The sequence below is a fragment of the Lepidochelys kempii genome, chromosome 2 (assembly GCF_965140265.1).
Source record: "Lepidochelys kempii isolate rLepKem1 chromosome 2, rLepKem1.hap2, whole genome shotgun sequence".
In the NCBI taxonomy this organism is placed as follows: domain Eukaryota; kingdom Metazoa; phylum Chordata; order Testudines; family Cheloniidae; genus Lepidochelys; species Lepidochelys kempii.
In genome coordinates this window covers 268,464,681-268,484,225 of record NC_133257.1, presented here as the reverse complement: position 1 = coordinate 268,484,225, position 19,545 = coordinate 268,464,681, and the positions used below count along the sequence as shown (strand labels likewise).

The 19,545-nt window shown below is 47.0% G+C and overlaps 1 protein-coding gene and 1 long non-coding RNA gene across 10 annotated transcripts in view; both read right to left on the bottom strand.

Annotated features, from left to right (window-relative positions):
• Positions 1-7,717, bottom strand: part of LOC140905809 (uncharacterized) — a 35,354-nt gene extending 27,637 nt beyond the window's left edge. For 4 of the 5 annotated variants that reach the window (XR_012156943.1, XR_012156946.1, XR_012156945.1 and 1 more), the window contains exons 1-2: positions 6,920-7,717; positions 4,947-6,720 (exon numbers count right to left, since the gene is read on the bottom strand). This is a non-coding gene — a long non-coding RNA (uncharacterized lncRNA). Of the gene's footprint in view, positions 1-4,942; positions 6,721-6,919 lie in introns of all 5 variants that reach the window. The other variant, XR_012156944.1, reaches the window with a different exon arrangement.
• Positions 7,718-11,988: 4,271 nt separating this feature from the next.
• The window catches only part of LOC140905787 (uncharacterized), a 31,242-nt gene continuing 23,685 nt past the window's right edge, over positions 11,989-19,545 (bottom strand). For all 5 annotated transcript variants that reach the window (XM_073329263.1, XM_073329264.1, XM_073329266.1 and 2 more), the window contains 3 exons: positions 15,377-15,484; positions 14,584-14,667; positions 11,989-12,670 (listed from right to left, as the gene is read on the bottom strand). In XM_073329263.1, the coding sequence (XP_073185364.1) occupies positions 12,476-12,670; positions 14,584-14,667; positions 15,377-15,484 (387 nt within the window). In that variant the 3' untranslated portion in view covers positions 11,989-12,475. The remainder of the gene's footprint in view (positions 12,671-14,583; positions 14,668-15,376; positions 15,485-19,545) is intronic.

Below are 19,545 nucleotides of genomic sequence, written 5' to 3'. Positions count from 1 at the left end.
AATATTAATCACAATTTTAAAAATTAATTGCAGTTAATCACAGTTTTAATCGCACTGTTAAATGATAGACTACCAATTGAAATTTATTAAATATTTGTGGATGTTTTTCTACATTTTCAAATATATTGATTTCAATTACAACAAACAATACAAAGTGTACAGTGCTCACTTTATATTATTATATTCTATTACAAATATTTACACTGTAAAAATGATAAAAGAAATAGTTTTTTTCAATTCACCTCATACAAGTACTATAGTGCAATCTTTTTATTGTGAAAGTGCAACTTACAAATGTAGATTTTTTTTGTTACATAACTGCACTCAAAAAAAAAACAATGTAAAACTTTAGAGCCCACAAGTCCACTCAGTCCTACTTCTTATTCAGCCAATTGCTCAGACAAACAAGTTTGTTTACATTTACAGGTCATAATGGCGCCCGCTTTTTATTTACAATGACAGGTTTCAGAGTAACAGCCGTGTTAGTCTGTATTCGCAAAAAGAAAAGGAGTACTTGTGGCACCTTAGAGACTAACCAATTTATTTGAGCATAAGCTTTCGTGAGCTACAGCTCACTTCATGCATCCAATGAAGTGAGCTGTAGCTCACGAAAGCTTATGCTCAAATAAATTGGTTAGTCTCTAAGGTGCCACAAGTACTCCTTTTCTTTTTATTTACAATGTCACCTGAAAGTGAGAACAGGTGTTCGCATGGCACTTTTGTAGCCAGCATTGCCAGGTATTTGTGTGCCAGATATGCTAAACATTCATATGCCCCTTCATGCTTCGGCCACCATTCCAGAGAACATGCTTCCATGTTGATGATGCTTGTTAAGAGAATAATGTGTTAATTAAATTTATGACTGAACTCCTTGTGGGGAGAGTTGTATGTCTCCAGCTCTGTTTGACTTGCATTCTGCAATATATTTCATGTTATAGCAGTCTCAGATGATGACCCAGTATATGTTGTTCATTTTAACAACACTTTCATTGCAGATTTGACAAAACATAAAGAAGGTACCAATGTGAAATTTCTAAAGATAGCTACAGCAGTTGACCCAAGGTTTAAGAATATGAAGTGCCTTCCAAAATCTGAGTGGGACAAGATGTGGAGCATGCTTCCAGAAGTCTTAAAAGGGTAACACTCCAATGCGGAAACTACAGAACCCGAACAACCCAAAAAGCAAATCAAACTTCTGTTGGTGGCATCTGACTCAGATAATGAAAATGAACATGCGTCGGTTTGCACTGCTTTGGATCATTATCAAGCAGAACCCGTCATCAGCATGGACACTGGAATGGTGGCTGAAGAATGAATCATAAAATCATAGAACTGGAAGGGACCTTGAGAGATCATCTAGTCCAGTCCCCTGCACTTAAGGCAGGACTAAGTATTGTCTAGACCATCCCTGACAGGTGTTTGTCCAACCTGCTCTTAAAAATCTTCAGTGATGGAAATTCCACAACCTCCCTGGGCAATTTATTCCCGTGCTTAACCACTCTGACAGTTAGGAAGTTTTTCCTAATGTCAAACCTAAACCGCCCTGGCTGCAATTTAAGCCCATTGCTTCTTGTCCTGTCCTCAGAGGTTAAGAAGAACTATTTTTCTCCCTCCTCCTTGTAACAACCTTTTATGTACTTGAAAACTGTTATCATGTCCCCCCCTCAGTCTTCTCTTCTCCAGACTAAACAAACCCAATTTTTTCAGTCTTCCCTCATAGGTCATGTTTTCTAGACCTTTAATCATTTTTGTTGCTCTTCTCTGGACTTTCTCCCAACTGTCCACATCTTTACTGAAATGTGGTGCCCAGAACTGGACACAGTACTCCAGGTGAGGCCTAATCAGTGCAGAGTAGAGCGAAAGAATTACTTCTCGTGTCTTGCTTACAATACTCATGCTAATGCATCCCAGAATTATGTTCCCTTTTTTTGCAACAGTGTTACACTGTTGACTCATATTTAACTTGTGATCCACTATGACCCCTAGATCCCTTTCCACAGTACTGCTTCCTAGGCAGTCATTTCCCATTTTGTATGTGTGCAACTGATTGTTCCTTCCTAAGTAGAGTACTTTGCATTTGTTCTTATTGAATTTCATCCTATTTACTTCAGAGCATTTCTCCAGTTTGTCCAGATCATTTTGAATTTTAATCCTATCCTTCAAAGCACTTGCAGCCCCTCCCAGCTTGGTATTGTCCACAAACTTTATAAGTGTACTCTCTATGCCATTATCTAAATCATTGATGAAGATATTGAACGGAACCGGACCCAGAACCAATCCCTCCGGGATCCCATTCATTATGCCCTTCCAACATGACTGTGAACCACTGATAACTACTCCCTGGGAACGATTTTCCAACCAGTTTTGCACCCACCTTATAGTAGCTCCATCTAGGTTGTATTTCCCTAGTTTGTTTATGAGAAGGTCATGAGAGACAGTATCAAAAGCCTTACTAAAGTCAAGATATACCACATCTACTGCTTCCCACCCCTCCATCCACAAGGCTTGTTACCCTGTAAAAGAAAGGTATCAGGTTGGTTTGACACGATTTGTTCTTGACAAATCCATGCTACTGTTGCTTATCACCTTATTATCTTCTAGGTGTTTGCAAATTGATTTCTTAATTATTTGCTCCATTATCTTTCCGGGTACAGAAGTTAAGCTGACTGGTCTGCAATTCCACGGGTTGTCCTTATTTCCCTTTTTATAGATGGGCACTATACTTGCCCTTTTCCTGTCTTCTGGAATGTCTCCCATCTTTCATGACTTTTCAAGGATAATTGCTAATGGCTTAGATATCTCCTCAGTCAGCTCCTTGAGTAGTCTAGGATGCATTTCATCAGGCCGTGGTGATTTGAAGACATCTAACTTGTCTAAGTAATTTTTGACTTGTTCTTTCCCTATTTTAGGGCATGGCTACACTGAAAACTTCAAAGCGTTCCCAGCCTGTCCACACTAGCACTTTAAAGCACTCTGACTTGCTGTGCTCAGGGGGATGATTTTTCACCCCCCTGAGCCAGCAAGTTAGAGCGCTATAAAATGTAAGTGTAGCCAAGCCCTTAGACTCTAATCCTACCTCATTTTCACTGGCATTCACTATGTTAGATGTCCAATCACCACCAACCTTCTTGGTGAAAACCAAAACAAAGAAGTTATTAAGCACCTCTGCCATTTCCACATTTTTTGTTATTGTCTTTTCCCCCTCATTGAGTAACGAGTCTACTCTGTCCTTGGTGTTCCTCTTGCTTCTAATGTATTTGTAGAATGTTTTCTTGTTTCCTTTTATGTCCCTAGCTAGTTTGATTTTGATTTGTGCCTTGGCTTTTCTAATTTTGTCCCTACATGAAGGAACATATGAATCTTTAGTGCATCTGGCATGTAAATATCTTGTGACGCTGGCTACAACATTGCCATGCAAATGCCTGTTCTCACTTTCAGGTGATATTGTAAACAAGAAGTGGGCAACATCATCTCCTGCAAATATAAACAAACTTGTTTGTCTGAGTGATTGGCTGAACAAGAAGTAGGACTGAGTGGACTTGTAGGCTCTAAAGATATACATTGTTTTATTTTTAGTGCAGTTATATTTTGTACGTAATTCTACATTTGTAAGTTCAACTTTCATGATAAAGAGGTTGCACTACTGTACTTCTATCAGGTGAACTGAAAAATACCATTTCTTTTGTTTTTTACAGTGCAAATATTTGTAATAAAAATAAATATGAAGTGAGCACTGAACACTTTGTATTCTGTGTTGTAATTGAAATCAGTATATTTGAAAATTTAGAAAACATCCAAAAATATTTAAATACATGGTATTCTATTATTGTTTAACAGCACGATTAATTTTTTTAATCACTTGACAGCCCTATTAACAATCTGTCCCTACTTGTATTTAGCTTAGACACTCTTGTTACTTTCCCCAGACAGGAAGTAGAGCTCTGTGAAGCCTGAAAGCTGCTCTCTTTCACCAACTTCCAATAAAAGATATTACCTCACCACGGTGTCTCTCTAATCTCCTCGGACCGACACGGCTCCATCTACACTGCATACAACTATGGTAAGTATTTTGGATCAGTTCAACACAAGTTATTTTAGGGGGGCCTATGTCTTAGGAACAACTTGCTCAAATGACCGCAAATCTGGCTCATTAAATCTACCCCAGTGAATCACACACATTTTCAAGGCTTTATGGGTTTCCATATGGATTGTAGAACACTTAGAAAAAATCAATTGTTAAACAATAAGCTTGTCTCAACCTTAATTACTGTGGTGCACCACACCACTGTCATAATGATAGTTTTATAGATGCCAGGATAGAGTATGCAAATGAGTCTTTTATGATATATTTACATAACATTGTTATAAACTTTGTTTAGTGACAGATAAGATTGCATTCGCTCCAGCAGCATAGATGTGGAGAAGAGTGTTAAACCAGCAGGTCGGCAGGGTAAAGGACGGGAAGGGAGATGGGAAAGGGCCTTGGTGTGGATTTGTGTGGCCCAAACCAAAGGTTTATGGCATCGTATCAAAGAGGGGAATCATGTGACCATTTCTATACTGTATGATCCTCTTAGACACAGGGCCCTGCGGGGGAGGCTGCCCCACTATAGCAAGGTCCCTTTGTCCGTATCTGAGCACGCGATGTCTCTGCACACTCAGGCCATGCCTCCACTCCAAACTCTGGTTGAGGCAAGTTACGTCAGTGTGCAGCCAGCCAAGTTTGTATATTGCTTGGGCGCGTATGTAACCCACACACCTCCTGGGTTCTGTCCCAGCTCGTGGCACCGAGACCACTTAGAGAGAGAGAGAAAATGAGTCTGCTCTCCAGCCTGAGCTAGCAGCCAGCTGGCTTTTAGCTCATGCTGTAGAGGCTCATGCACCAAGGTCACCAGTTCGATCCCGCCCAACGACGACCGGGGTCTGTCGGAGTTATACGTACGTACTTGGCTGCTTGCGTCAGCGCTGTGCGCATTCAGCAGGGGTGCTTTTGTCACTAAGAAGTGAGATGCACCACGGTATCCCAATGTGCCCCATGGTGCCATCCGGCACAACGATTTTGGGGAAATGTTTGCAATGTGTTGTGGGTAGAAATGACTCGCACGGAGATCTCTGGGATCTAGGCATCATCTTCCCAGCATGCAACTTTCTCCATCCCATAATTTTTGTGCTTTTTAAAAAAGAAATCCCACAAATCTGTGTGGCACTTTGCAGTGCCTGCCGTCTCGGACGGAAGCGTGGAGCGTACTGTCATGCGCACTGCAAGCTCAGGGTGCACCATCCACCAGTATTTTCAGACTTGCAGGAAGAAGAGCAACAACTGGGGACATAGTGATTTCCTGGAGGACAGTTTGCCGAGGGTCACGGCGAGAACCAATTCAAGGTTGTTAGTGGCATTCACAGAGCAGCTGCAGACATTCGAGTGCTGCTTCTGGGCCCATGAAACAAGCACTGACTGGTGGGGTCACGTCGTAATGCAGGATTGGGAAGACTAGCAGGGGCTGCAGGACTTTTGGATGCACAAGGTGAAGACCACACTCCCGGATCCGTGCACTGAGCTCCCCCCAGCCCTCCAGGCAGGGACACCAGAGTGAAAGCTGCACTGACAACGGAGAAGTGAGCAGCGATCACACTGGAAGCTTGCAATGCCAAATTGCTACTGCTCAGTGGGACATCAGTTTGGAGTTGGAAAATCCACAGTGGGGGCTGTTGTCATGCCAGTGTGCAGGGCCATTAACCATCTCCTGCTAGGCAGGACAGTGACTCTCGGCAATGAGCAGGAGTTGCAGCAATGGAGTTCCTGAACTGTGGTGGGGCAGCAGATGGCACGTATATCCCCATTTTGACCTCAGTCCACCTTGCCAAAGTGCACATCAACAGCAAGGGCTGCTTCTCCAGGGTTATGCAAGCACTGGTGGATCACCAGGGACACTTCACTGACATCAGTGCGGGCTGGTCAGGGAAAGTGAATGACACTCACATCTCTAAGAACACAGGACTGTTCAGAAAGCTGCAAGCAGGGACTTTCTTTCTCGAATGGCGGGTTACCACTGGCGATGTTGAAATGCCAGTAGTGATCCAGCCTTCCCCGCCCCTGGCTCATGAAGCCGTACACCGGCCACCTCAACAGTGCCAAGGGAAGATTCAGCTCCTGGCTCAGCAGGTGCAGCAGGACGCTTGAATGCGCCTTTGTAGCGTGACAGGCACCTGAGGGTGTTTACTCGCAGACGATGCAAGGCATGCCTTTTACAAACCACACCGTACTCCTGTAACAGTGATGAATATGTGCGTACAGGGTGTAACATGGGATACAGTATGTCACAGTGTCACATTAGCTACCCTCCAGTCATCTGCTACAGAACCTGATTTAAGTGATCGGTTACATACCCCAGTTAGTAGTTCTGCAATTTCACATTTGAGTTCCTGCAGAACTCTCGGGTGAATCCCATCTGGTCCTGGTGACTTATTATGGTTTAATTTATCAATTTGTTCTAAAACCTGCACTATCAATACCTCAATCTGGGACAGTTCCTCAGATTTGTCACCTGAAAAGAATGGCTTAAGTGTAGGACCTTTCCTCACATCCTCTGCAGTGAAGACCAATGCAAAGAATTCATTCAGCTTCTCCTCAAAGACCTTGTCTTCCATGAGCGCTTCTTTCACACCTTGATTGTCCAGTGGCCCCACAGATTGTTTGCCAGGCTTCCTGCTTCTGATGTACTGAAAACAAAACTTCGCTGTTAGTTTTTGAGCCTTTGGCTGGCTGCTCTTCAAATTCTTTTTGCAGAGCAGCACAACGCCATTCAGGGAGGCGATTTTACTGTGTCACTATAATAAGGCACTTGTGTTGCCCAGAGACCAGACTGAGTATAGACACATGCACATATAGGTCGATGGAAGGCAACTTAACTCGACCTACCTTTGTAGTGCAGACCAGCCCTGAAGCAACATCATGTCGTGGAACAGAGAAATGTTTCAGTGTATTTGTCCATAGGGTCGGAGAGAAGCAGCCTCCAGGCGCTGTACCAGCCATATCACCCTTTGATTGGAGCAGCAGGCAGGTAGATAGCACACGCATACAGAGCTCTTTTTGCCTTAATAACCTGTCAACAGCAGCCTCAAGGGCTCGTCGTTCTGTGACATTTGGGGTGAGTGGCCACTCTGAGGGGGAAGCGCAGGAAGGGGAGTGAGCTGCAGCGTGAAGACGGCAGCCATTGATAAAGAGGGCAGTTCCACGGGGAATCCTCGAGTAGAACATTTTGCATCCTTATCTGCTGAAGGCAGAACTGTCCTGAAGAATAACAGCCAAAAATAACTATTAATTCCAACAAACTGTCTTCAGACACAGCCTCCGCCCAGGATTTCACTGAGTTTTAAGGATAAGGGGAGTTTGAAACATCCATGTTATTCTGTTACTGAGATCATTTTTAAGTAATGTTATTTCAATTTTTAACTTTTATGGCCACAGTCACTGGTGTGCCATGCCGGAGCAGTGCAGAACAGTGCACGCAGGCTGCCCGGTTACCTGCTTTGCAACACAGGAGCAATGCAAGGCAACCGGAGTGTACACCCCAGTTACCCTCTGCCCCCTTCCTCCACATTCCCACCTGCCTCTTCTACCTCTCTGCATTCCTCTGTGCACGCTCCCCAAATCCCGTCTCCCTTCTGTGCTTCACTTTCCTCTGCATCCATCCCCGGAGATCCCCCTCCCTTCTGCACCCCCGACAATCCCCTATACTCTTTCCACCTCCCACCCGTCCCCTCGTTTCCCACCTCCCTGCTCTTTGGAGTAGATCTCACTCAACGAGTTGCTTTGGAAAGGGAATATTGAGGGCCAGCGGTCAGGCAGCCTCAAGGCACTTGGGGAGCGTGGCTGCCCGCATGGGGCAGTGCAGGAAGGGGAGTGAGCTCCAGAGTGAACTGTACCTCTGCCCTGCTGAGAACAGGGGAAGACGGCAGCCATTGGTAAAGAGGGCAGTTCTACGGCGAATCTTAAGTCCGGGGGCCAGGTTCAATTTTCTAGGGGCTCCTTCTGAAAACTGAAATAGCACCAGTGCGAGACCCCACCTGGCAATCTGGGAAACTATAGACCCCACCCTGAGTGCCCTGGCTGGCCAAAATTTCCCCATTTGCAGGTACCAAGTCAAGGGGTTTAAACAAAGAGAATATGATTGGGGAGCAGAATGGGGTGGGGGAGAACAGAATAAATTTGGGGAAACCAGCAATTAATGAATTCACAATATTAGGTCAGACTTTCACCCCCCGGGGCATCTTAACAATAGTTCCAGCTTCCGGCCTCCTCTGGGAGTTGTGAGCGGCTGGTGCATCCTGGCCCCTTCCCCTCCCACAGCTCCCCCACTCACAGCTTGTCGTCCTGCAGTGGGGAAGCCCCAGGGCTCTGGCAGGTCCCTGTTGCCTGGGCAGCTCCAGGGGCTTTACCACCCGACCCAGCTGGGGTAGTTTCAGCTTTAATGACTGGGTGGGGGGGCCCGGACGGGAGTCCTTTGGGTAGGCTGCTGCTCTGTGCAGCTTCAGCCCAAGCTACCTCCCCACCAGGGCTTGTGTTCGTGCCACTCGGTGCTGTCACCTCAAAGCCACCGCCTCAGCTCTGCACTGCCCACTCTTTGTCATCCTCAGCTCAGCTCTTTGGAGAGGAACCAGCAGGATACAGGGCCTTTAACAGAGTCCTCACCACCACACAGGCCCTGCCAGCAGAAGGTAAGAGCCTCTTTCTGAAACCATGACCTACCATATCTACTGCGTCCCCGCAGCCGCGTGGCCAGTAACACTGTCACAGAAGGAAATTTGGTTGGTCTGGCATGATTTGTTCTTGACAGATCCATGCTGGCTATTCTGTGTAACCCTGTTATCCTCCAGATGCTCACAAGCTGATTGGTTAACCATTTGTTCCAGTATCTTTCCAGATATTGAAGTTAGGCTGCCTGGTTTATAATTCCCCAGGTCCTCTTCGTTCCCCCTTTTAACAAGAGAGACTATGTTTGCCCTTCTCCAGTTGAACCCAGTTCTCTAGGACCTCACCTGTCCTCCATGAGTTGTCAAAGATAATCGCTAATGGTTCCAAGACGGCTTCAGCTAGTTCCTGAAATACCCTAGGGTGAATTTCATCAGGCCCTGCTGACTTGAATACATCTAATTTAGCTAAATATTCTTTCATCTGTTCTTTCGCTATTTTGGTTTTCATTCCTTCCCCCTCCTTGTTAATATTAATTGTGTTAAGTATCTGGCCACACTTTACCTTTTTAGTGATGACTGAAACAAAATAGGCATTAAACAGTTCAGCCTTCTTGGTGTCATCCATTACTAGCTCTCCCCATGGCTGGATTACCCAATAGGCAAACTAAGCACGTGCTTAGGGCACGAGCAAAGCAGGGGGCACCAAAAAAAAGGAGATTTTTTTTTTTAAATTGATATTTGCAGAATGGAAATTTCTTGGGATTGTTGGAGCTTGTGGCTCAGTTTGACCCATTTTTAGCAGGCCATATCTCAGAATACGGGAATGCTGTCAAAGGTCACTCATCATACTTATCCAAGACAATATGTGATGAACTCATTGGTCTAATGAGTGACAAAGTTCGTTCAGCTATTGTGGATGAAATAAGTACTGCTGGGTACGTCAGTTTATCTGTCGACTCTACACCTGATCTTTCACATATTGATCAACTTAGTACTGTACTAAGATATGTGTTTCCCACAGATGGAAAACCAGTTGAATGATTTATAACATTCCTCAATTTGAAAAGCCACACTGGTGGAGAAATGGCAAATCAAGTACTGCATTATCTATGCCAAGTTTGCAAAATAGATTTCTCAAAGTGCAGAGGTCAATCTTACGTCAACGCTGCCAACATGTCAGGGCGTTATCAAGGAATGCAGAAGAAGCTTTTAGAACAGAACAAATATGCCATCTTCACACCACGTGCTGCACACTCGCTCAGTCTTGTTGGCCACGGTGCTGTTGATTGCTGTCCGGTGGCTGTAAGGTTTTTCTCAACAGTCCAGTTACTTTATACATTTTTCTCTGCCTCAACACACCGATGGGCAGTTCTTAAAACATATGTGGGCCATGATCGTGTGCTGAAATCTCTTTCTAATACTCGCTGGCAGGCACAAGCATTGGCAACAAGTGCAATTCTGGAGTCCTCCTCAAAGATTGTGGATGCATTAGAAAGTCGAGCTGAAGACCAACCACAAAAGGGAGAAACTAGACGAGAGGCAGCAAACATTGCAAACAAGATGCAAGAACTAGAGTTTGTATTCATGTTGACCATGTGGAATGACATTTTACAACACTTTTACCACACAAGTCAAGCTCTCCAAGAACAAGAATTGGATTTGAAAACATGTGCAGGCCTCTGTCAATCATTAGCAGACCACTTACACACTTTGAGGAATGATTTCAAAAGATTTGAAGACATATCAAAAGATATCTTGCCTGATGCTAACTACAAAAAGCCCAGTCCTGCAAGCGAATCAGGAAAAAGCAAGCAAATGATAGCAGTGCAAGGCAGAAACAGCATTGAATCCTAGAGACAAATTTCGTGTATCTACTTACTACGCTATAATTGATACACGTGAAGCTCATATGAAGAGGAGAGGTGAAGTGTACAAAGAAGTATCAAGTAGATTTTCTTTTCTAAATGATATGGACTTATCTGATGAACAGTATTCACAAGGTTCCCAAAAGCTCGTTGGCTCATACCCTGTTGACTTGAACATGAATCTCTGTGGAGAAGTCCGGCAGTTCCACTGTTATAGGTGCGCAACGTTTAATGAAACAGGAAAAATGAAATTCAGTCACACTGATCTTCATAACACAATACTGAAAAGCGGAATACGACGTGTATTTCCAAATGTGGAGATCGCACAACGGATTTTTCTAACAGTGATGATTACTAAGTGCTCCACAGAATGCTCTTTTTCTCAGCTGAAAATAATAAAAAACCCGCAGAGAACAACAATATGTAAGGACAGACTTGATTCACTTTCCCGATTGTGTATGGAAGCGGACCTGCTTCGTCGAGTCAGCTTTGATGAACTTATCCAGAATTTTGCAATCAGAAAATCTAGAAAGAAGCTATTTTAATTTCAGTATGCATGTCAGTTTTGTGTCATTTCAAAAAATAAAATTTTATTTTACAGTATAGTGTTGTTTTTATAATCTCTTCAGTGCTTAGGGCCTCTAAAGGTCTTAATCCGGCCCTGGCTCTCCCTCCCCACTAAATAGTGGGTCTAAACTTTCCTTTATCTTTCTCTTGCTGCGAATGTACTTATAGAACCTCTTCGAGTTCCTTTCATCTCCCCTGCTAGGCGTAACTCATTTTGTGCCTTTGCTTTTCTGATTTTGTCCCTACCTGCTTGCACTATTCTTTTGTACTCCTCCTTCGCAATTTGTCCATTTCCACTTTTTGCAGGAGGCCTTTTTGATTTTCAGGTAATTAAAGAGCTAATTAAATTCCTCTCTTTCGGCATAGAATAGGTGCTGCATAGGCAGCGACATTGCAAATCACCCCCCACCCCCGCCGAACCCGCACCAGATAACAGCAGGTCTCAGCCCTGACCACAGAGCCAGCATCAGAGCAGAGGGCAGTCCCCATGGCACAGCCAGGCCCTGGAGCCAGCTGTCATGGCGGCTCTGTGAGACCAAATCTCCCGCTGTGTATGGCGCTGTGGGGCCACCCGAAGGGTGATGCTGAGTGCCAGGGTGCTCAGCTAGGCCATGTGGCTCAAGGAGGAGCATTGCATGCTGGGAGCTGTAGTCTCCACAGCAGGTACCTGTAAATTAAAGTTACTATGTGAACGCCCCCCCGCCCCCCCGCCATTGGCTCATGCACCATGGGGCTCTCTGGCCCCCCACTCCTCAGCAGACAACACCAGGAGTAAATGAGATGGAGAAAAGGAGCCAGTGAAGCGCTGGGCAGAGTCGTGCGGCTGTAGCTTGGGAGTCCCAACAGGAACAGGTCACACAGAGCGAGTGTATTTGTGTTTATTTGCACTCTTGGCTCACGTTCCCCTCAGGTATACACGGGCGCAGTTCCACTCAGTGCAGCAGAGCTGGACCCACGAACACCCCAGGGAATTCAGCCCTTTATCTGTAGCTTTAATTTCGTTTAAATCTATCTGCCTCTGCACCGCGCCTTGGGAGGCCAGAGGGCCCCACGGGACAGGCCGTTCTGGTTCCCGTGCAGCCCGCGCTCCCCTTGTCTATTCCTGGGAACGAGGCAGGGGAGGGTGGGGATTGTGGGTTTGCAGGACTCAGAGAAAGGGGCCTTGGTTCCATCCCAGCTCCGCAGCAGGAGAAGCAGGGTGCATTTGTGCCAGCTGGAGGGGGGAGGGGGGTTGGGATCCAGATTCTGTGTAACTGATCTCAGGGGTGTGGAGGGGAGGGGTGGGTTGCTGTCTAGCTACACAAGGGATGTGAGGCCTGGAAGGACTCCACCTCAGGTGGGTGCGGTAGCTAATCTCTGCTTGATCCTCCGTCCGCCTCCTCTCTCACAGGGGCAGGCTGGTCCCGCAGCGTGAGGCTGGAATAGCAGCCAGCACAGTAGAGCCCGTCTCTTGCTCTCTGCTTGGCTTTACGCTTTGCCGCCATGGGCCTTTCGTCTTCTCTCCTGGGCCTGGGGCTCAGGATCCCCTCAGCAGAGCGCCCCTCCTGCACGAGACAGAGATGGGTCACCTACAGCTTCCTCTCCGTCCGCTGCTCCTTGCCACCGTAGGACAGGGTGGCAAGGGATCCCAGAGGAGCTAGGCAGGGCCTGGCACACGCAACCACTGCCCTTCAGGCAGATGAGCAGAGTGGGGGGCGGGGTGCTCTGACAAGCAACCGATGGCTGAGGAACCAGGCACTCCTGACTTCTAATCTTGGCTCCATCATGGACTCACCATGTGATCGTTAACCTCTCCATGCCTCAGTTTCCCCAGCCGTCTAACGGTGATAATACTGACCCACCTCCTGCAGGGGGGCTGGGAGGATTCACTATAAGGATGCACTATAAGGTGGGTAGAAAGCTGGCTAGATTGTCGGGCTCAACGGGTAGTGATCAATGGCTCCATGTCTAGTTGGCAGCCGGTATCAAGTGGAGTGCCCCAAGGGTCGGTCCTGGGGCCGGTTTTGTTCAATATCTTCATAAATGATCTGGAGGATGGTGTGGATTGCACTCTCAGCAAATTTGCGGATGATACTAAACTGGGAGGAGTGGTAGATACGCTGGAGGGGAGGGATAGGATACAGAAGGACCTAGACAAATTGGAGGATTGGGCCAAAAGAAATCTGATGAGGTTCAATAAGGATAAGTGCAGGGTCCTGCACTTAGGACGGAAGAACCCAATGCACAGCTACAGACTAGGGACCGAATGGCTAGGCAGCAGTTCTGCGGAAAAGGACCTAGGGGTGACAGTGGACGAGAAGCTGGATATGAGTCAGCAGTGTGCCCTTGTTGCCAAGAAGGCCAATGGCATTTTGGGATGTATAAGTAGGGGCATAGCGAGCAGATCGAGGGACGTGATCGTTCCCCTCTATTCAACATTGGTGAGGCCTCATCTGGAGTACTGTGTCCAGTTTTGGGCCCCACACTTCAAGAAGGATGTGGATAAATTGGAGAGAGTCCAGCGAAGGGCAACAAAAATGATTAGGGGTCTGGAACACATGACTTATGAGGAGAGGCTGAGGGAGCTGGGATTGTTTAGCCTGCAGAAGAGAAGAATGAGGGGGGATTTGATAGCTGCTTTCAACTACCTGAGAGGGGGTTCCAAAGAGGATGGCTCTAGACTGTTCTCAGTGGTCGCTGGTGACCGAACAAGGAGTAATGGTCTCAAGTTGCAGTGAGGGAGGTTTAGGTTGGATATTAGGAAAAACTTTTTCACTAGGAGGGTGGTGAAGCACTGGAATGTGTTACCTAGGGAGGTGGTAGAATCTCCTTCCTTAGAGGTTTTTAAGGTCAGGCTTGACAAAGCCCTGGCTGGGATGATTTAACTGGGAATTGGTCCTGCTTCGAGCAGGGGGTTGGACTAGATGACCTTCTGGGGTCCCTTCCAACCCTGATATTCTATGATTCCATGATTCTATGATTCATTCATTACTGTCTGTAACGTGCTTAGAGCCCAGACAGCACCAGCAGCTATTGGGCAGGGAAGCATTCCCTTCAGCCCTGACTGAGCAGGGCAGGACTGAGCCAAGCTCTGCTTGCCATCCAGGGATTCGGTCGCTGTCTCTCAGCAGCAGGTGATTCTGTGATAGGTGGCCAGGGAGAGCAGAGCAATCTCGGCTCTGCCGCATATTTCCCCAGAGCCCTCCCACCAGGGCATCTCCCCGAGAGTCCCAGCCGGAGGTGGGGGCTTTGACGGGACTTTCAGAGCCTCTATGGAGAGAGGCATCAGCAGGTACCGTCTCCCCCTTCACTATGCCCTCCCCCTCCTGTCCCATCATTCCCTGACCCAACTGTGGCAGGTTTCACTGTGTTTGACAGGAAGAGGAACAGAGCTGGAAGGCGTCCCCGGCTCAGACTCCTGCCCTCTCTGGAGCCCCTGGGTTGCCTCGTGCTGTTCCCCCCTGAGGCTACCTCTCACCTGGCCGGGGGCTACAGAGCCATGGCAGCTGGGACAGGGGAGCTTGGGGGCGGCGAGCTTGTCTTTGACTTCCTCAGGAGGGCTCTGCAGGAGGAGAGGAGAGGGTTAGGGACGAGTCACTGGGAGGCTGGGGCTTATGGGGTGAGGCCGGGGGGATGCATGCAAGCGGTTAGCGCCCTGCTGCCCCTGCAGCAACGGTGAGCCATCGTCCCTGGGCTGCACTGGGGCCGGCCCGCGAGGGCCCTGGTGGATTCGCTGGGGATCTAAGGGTCTGTCCATGCTACAGCTGGGGAGACAGACTCACGCTAGCTCCGCTCAGGAAAATGCACTAAAAATAGCAGCGTGGCCGTTGCAGCGAGGGTGGCAGCTCAGGCCCGGGGGCTGGGGGTGGGCTTGGATGCAGAGGGCTAGGCTGAGCCGCCATCCAGCGGAGACACACCCCTGGGAGGAGGCTTCTCCCGCTGCTGTCACAGCCACGCAGGGGTCTCAGCACCGGGCCCAGCTCCTGCAGCTTCCATTCCGCCATGAAGGATCAGGAGGAGGCGGGTTTGCTCCATGGCTGTGGAGCATGGAGTTCTCCCCGGCCCGTTCTTTCTGGGCCAGCATTTCCCCTCCTTCAGTCCCCTCCCCTCTCCCGGAGCATGCGCTCTGGCTGCGCCCTGGCTGATGCGGCCTCCCAAGAGCAGCCAGCACATCGGCCCCCCTTGTGCCCCATTGATTAAAGGACAGGCTTTTGTTGCCCATTAGTTAATCTGGAGTTCATGGCTTCCACCCTCTTCGCCTCTTACTGTACCCAGCCTATGATGGACCCAGAGCCAGGTCTCCAAGTTGGTTTCCTTGTGGGTCTGGCTTGCTGCGGTTTCCTGCCTTCCCTCTTAACTCTCCCTTGTTGATGGTTGTCCTGCAGGAGAGAGCAGCGCATCAGGGACTGCTGCAAGGCAGGAGCTGGGCGGGAGAGGGGTGAATGTCAACCTCTGCTGGCTGGGCACAGTCTACAGAGGGGATAAAGCTCCTACGACTGCAGACAGCCACTGAAGGTCTCCTTTAGCTCACGTGGGAGAGCAGGGATTTCCCCAGACCTCCTCTGGGGGGGTGTACACCTCCCCCCACGCCCCGAATTTCCCCAGCACCTCTGCAGTTACATGCAGTGTTGCCAATTTAGTCGTCGATTGGAAATTAAATTGAAATTGAAACATGAATACACACTTTAAAAGAATATACAGTGTCTGATAAAATACTTGTACCTGAGAAAGGAGAATGGGTTTGAAAAGTCTGAACAGAGACTAGCTTCCTCAGAGAGCTGCTGTTATTTATGACAATGTCGGCGCATTGGTGTCGGCGATGTTGGCCTACCTTATCCTTTCAAATTATGATTTGTAGGCCAGGTCTGACTGAGCTCTGCTCTGGCAGCTCGTGATGAGCCGGGGTGGGGGGAAAGGCTTCAGGACCAGACTGTATTGACATGAACTCACCTACTCTGCCGAGGTATCCAGCAGACAGAGCTGCGTTGCCCAAGGGATCGATTTTGGCTGGTGTTAGGTTACAAATCACTGAAGTATTAAATGTGGGGGTCATGAAATGTTGTTGTCCTCATTGTAGGAGTAAAGGGCAGCAGAACTGGGCTTAGCCTGACTGAATGAGGGGGTCTCCCTCCGTGCTTAATTTGTGCCAGGGCTGTGCCCCGGCACCTCCAGGCTCGGCCATTCAGAGCCCGGGGACCTCTGGGCTTGTCACATCAGTTGTGAAAGTAACAAACTTGCGTGAGCCTGGAACTTCTTTCCTTACAAACTAAGCCCCAGTCACCCTCAGCGGAACGGCACTCCCCAAGCAGGGGGGTTGGATGCCAGATCCCAGTGGAGAGACAGAGGGTGGGGACAGGGGTTTTGGTTGGTGGGGTGGGCCCTGCCTAAGAGTCACAGGCACTATCTGACCTGCCCCCCTCTCCTGTTTAGAGACAGAGCTGATTAGGCTCCACAGAGAGTCTTTTGGTTTGTTAAGTGACCACTAGAGCTGAAATCGCTGAGAATCAGGTCTAAGTGCTCAGACCGGCTGCGGGACAGCATTTCTGTGGAAGCGACGGCCCAGCCTGCACAGCAGCGAGGTTCCCCCACTGAGAGCTGAAATCACCGAGGGCTGGAGGAACCTCCAGAGACCGACTCGCAGAGGTCACAGTGGCAGGTGGCAGCAGAAGGTGACAGTGCAGGGCCATTGGGGACGGAGCGATAGAGTGAACGGTGGCACGACAAACAACAGCAGCCAGAGCATTTGTTTATTGGACTATGTGTTAGTGATTTCACTCCAGAATGCTAGATTTGTGACTGGGAAACTTATAAAAATATACGTTTCCTAGTAGGCCAAGATTTTTAAAATGCATTATTTGCCCAGGTCGTTATCTCACATCATCGCTATCTCAAGAGGTCATTATCTTGGGGAGTTTCTGTACTAAACTTTTTTATTATAATAATTAATTTTTATATAAGAACGGCCATATTGGGTCAGACCAATGGTCCATCTACCCCAGTATCCTGTCTTCCAGAGGTAGCTATTTCAGGTGTGTCAGAGGGAATGAACAGAACAGGGAATCATCAAATGATCCATCCCCTGTCATCCACTCCCAGCTTCTGGCAAACAGAGGCTAGGGACACTAGGATCATGGTATTGCAAGCCAGCCCATCCTGGCTAATAGCCATTGATGGACCTATCCTCCATGAACTTATCTAGTTCTTTTTTTAACCCTGTTATAATTCTGGCCTTCACAACATCCTCTGGCAAGGAGTACCATGGGTGACTGTGTGTTGTGTGAAGAAATACTTCCTTTTGTTTGTTTTAAACTTGCTGCCTATTAATTTCATTGGGTGACCCCTGGTTCTTGTGTTACGTGAAGGGGTAAATAACACTTCCTCATTCACTTTCTCCACACCAGTCAAGATTTTATACGCCTCTATCATATCCCCTCTTAGTCGTCTCTTTTCCAAGCTGAACAGTTCCAGTCTTTTTAATCTCTCCTCATATGGAATCTGTTCCATACCCCTGTTCGTTTTTGTTGCCCTTCTCTGAACCTTTTCCAATTCCAATATATCTTTTTTGAGATGGGGTGACCAGAACTGCATGTAGTATTCAAGATGTGGGCATATCGTGTATTTATATAATAAAAGTGGAGGAGCTTGGTTTGCCAGACTGATCAGCTAAGCCAATACTGACAACCTATGTGAAAAGGCTGCAAAACACCAAGCCTCTGGACTGCACCAACATGCAGAAAGCCTTATAAGTCCGTCACTGTCAAAGCCAATTTTAGAAGAATTTAATGGAGGCTGTTAAGAATACTGGAAACACAACTCAGTTTATGTGAACCAACACGGCTATTGCATCATACTTTCTCTTTAAGCAAGAGATACCACACACTACAAACTGGAGGCCAATGTTAAGTGCATTGTCACTTGTTAATCCTGAAGTTGGACACTAGTTTCGAACAAGACCAGCAAATGCTCACTGTCTTTCTGGGGGAAAAACTCAGCTGACTCTCTTGAAGCATGTGGTGCTACAGTGAAAGACTCAGCAGCTGAAAAAGTGAAGAACTCTCTCACCGCATTCAAAATATGTGCATGCATGGCTGATGAAGGCACCAATGCAACTAGGCACCAAGTATTAAGTCAGTGTGTATGTTATCCTGATGCCCATGATAGGCCACGAGGTGCATTCTAGATGTTCAGGTTATAGAAGACACATCAGCTGCATCTGTGACATCTTAGAAGGGTTAAATGCTTGTAAATTGAACCCCAAACAGGTGGCTGCTTGTGCATTTGATGGAGCTGCAAACGTCTCTGGAAGACATAGTGGAGTACAAGCTTTTCTCAGAGAAAAGTGTAACTCTTATCTCTCCTATACACACTGCAGAGGCCATCTACTCCAGCTAGCGCTAGTACAAGCTGAAGAATCTTCAAAAGACATTAAAAAGCCATAAATTTAATGGCTTTGTTATACTCTTTTTTCAGCAAGAGTCCAAAAGGACTGAACATCTTGGAAACAGAAGATACACTGGGTCTGAAGTTCAAATTAGTCCAACCTGGGAAAACCTGCTGGCTTTCTCATGAGTGATTCTTGGCTGTTGTCTTAAAATTACTGTAACTATTATTACTGGCTTTGGAAAGTATCCAACAAGATGGGACAGATCTAAGTAGTGAGGCTGGTGGACTACTTTTGTTTCTAAGTCCAGAGAAGACTATCGCCATTCTCTCTCTTGTAAGTCTACTGTTGAAACCACTTGTCATTCAAAATGTCATCCAGGCATCGGCTACAACAGTAGTAGATCTTTGTCCAGCAACAAAAGCTACCCTTGGATCAATCAGAGAGATATCCATTGAAAATGTACTGGAAGAAACAAAGACTTCAGTCCAGAAGCTGACTAATGAAGGCACTTATACTGACTTCTTAAGTGAAGAGGACAAGAAGTGTTTGTTGAGACAGCTGAAAAAGTACACAGACTTGATTCTTACAAATCTACAGTAACAATTTCTGGATTCTACTCAACCTCCACGTAACTTTTACAGGCGCCTGTCTTATAAAACACCGACAGTTGAGTGGAGTGAGGCACTACCAGCAATAGGGCTGCCATGTGATCAGGACAGAATAGAAAATTTTGAAAACAGTGGAATATCATACGATGAACTAATGAAGATTTAACTTTAACTTCTTCTTTATCATCACTAATGGTTCGACCCAATTTTTGTGCTAAGTTTCCTGGGCTGAAAGAAGTAGGAATTCATCTCTTGCTACTCCCAGTCACAAGAGCTACAGTTAAGCATTCTTTTTCCTCATTGAATAGAATTTTGTGTTCTGAAAGAAGTCGCCTTCTGCCTGATCATGAGCATATCATGAAGGACTGGAAGTAACAGACACATGAGAAGCTACCAAAAATGAATGCACTGCATTTGAGAAGTTCATTAACAGTGTTGTGCAAAATAA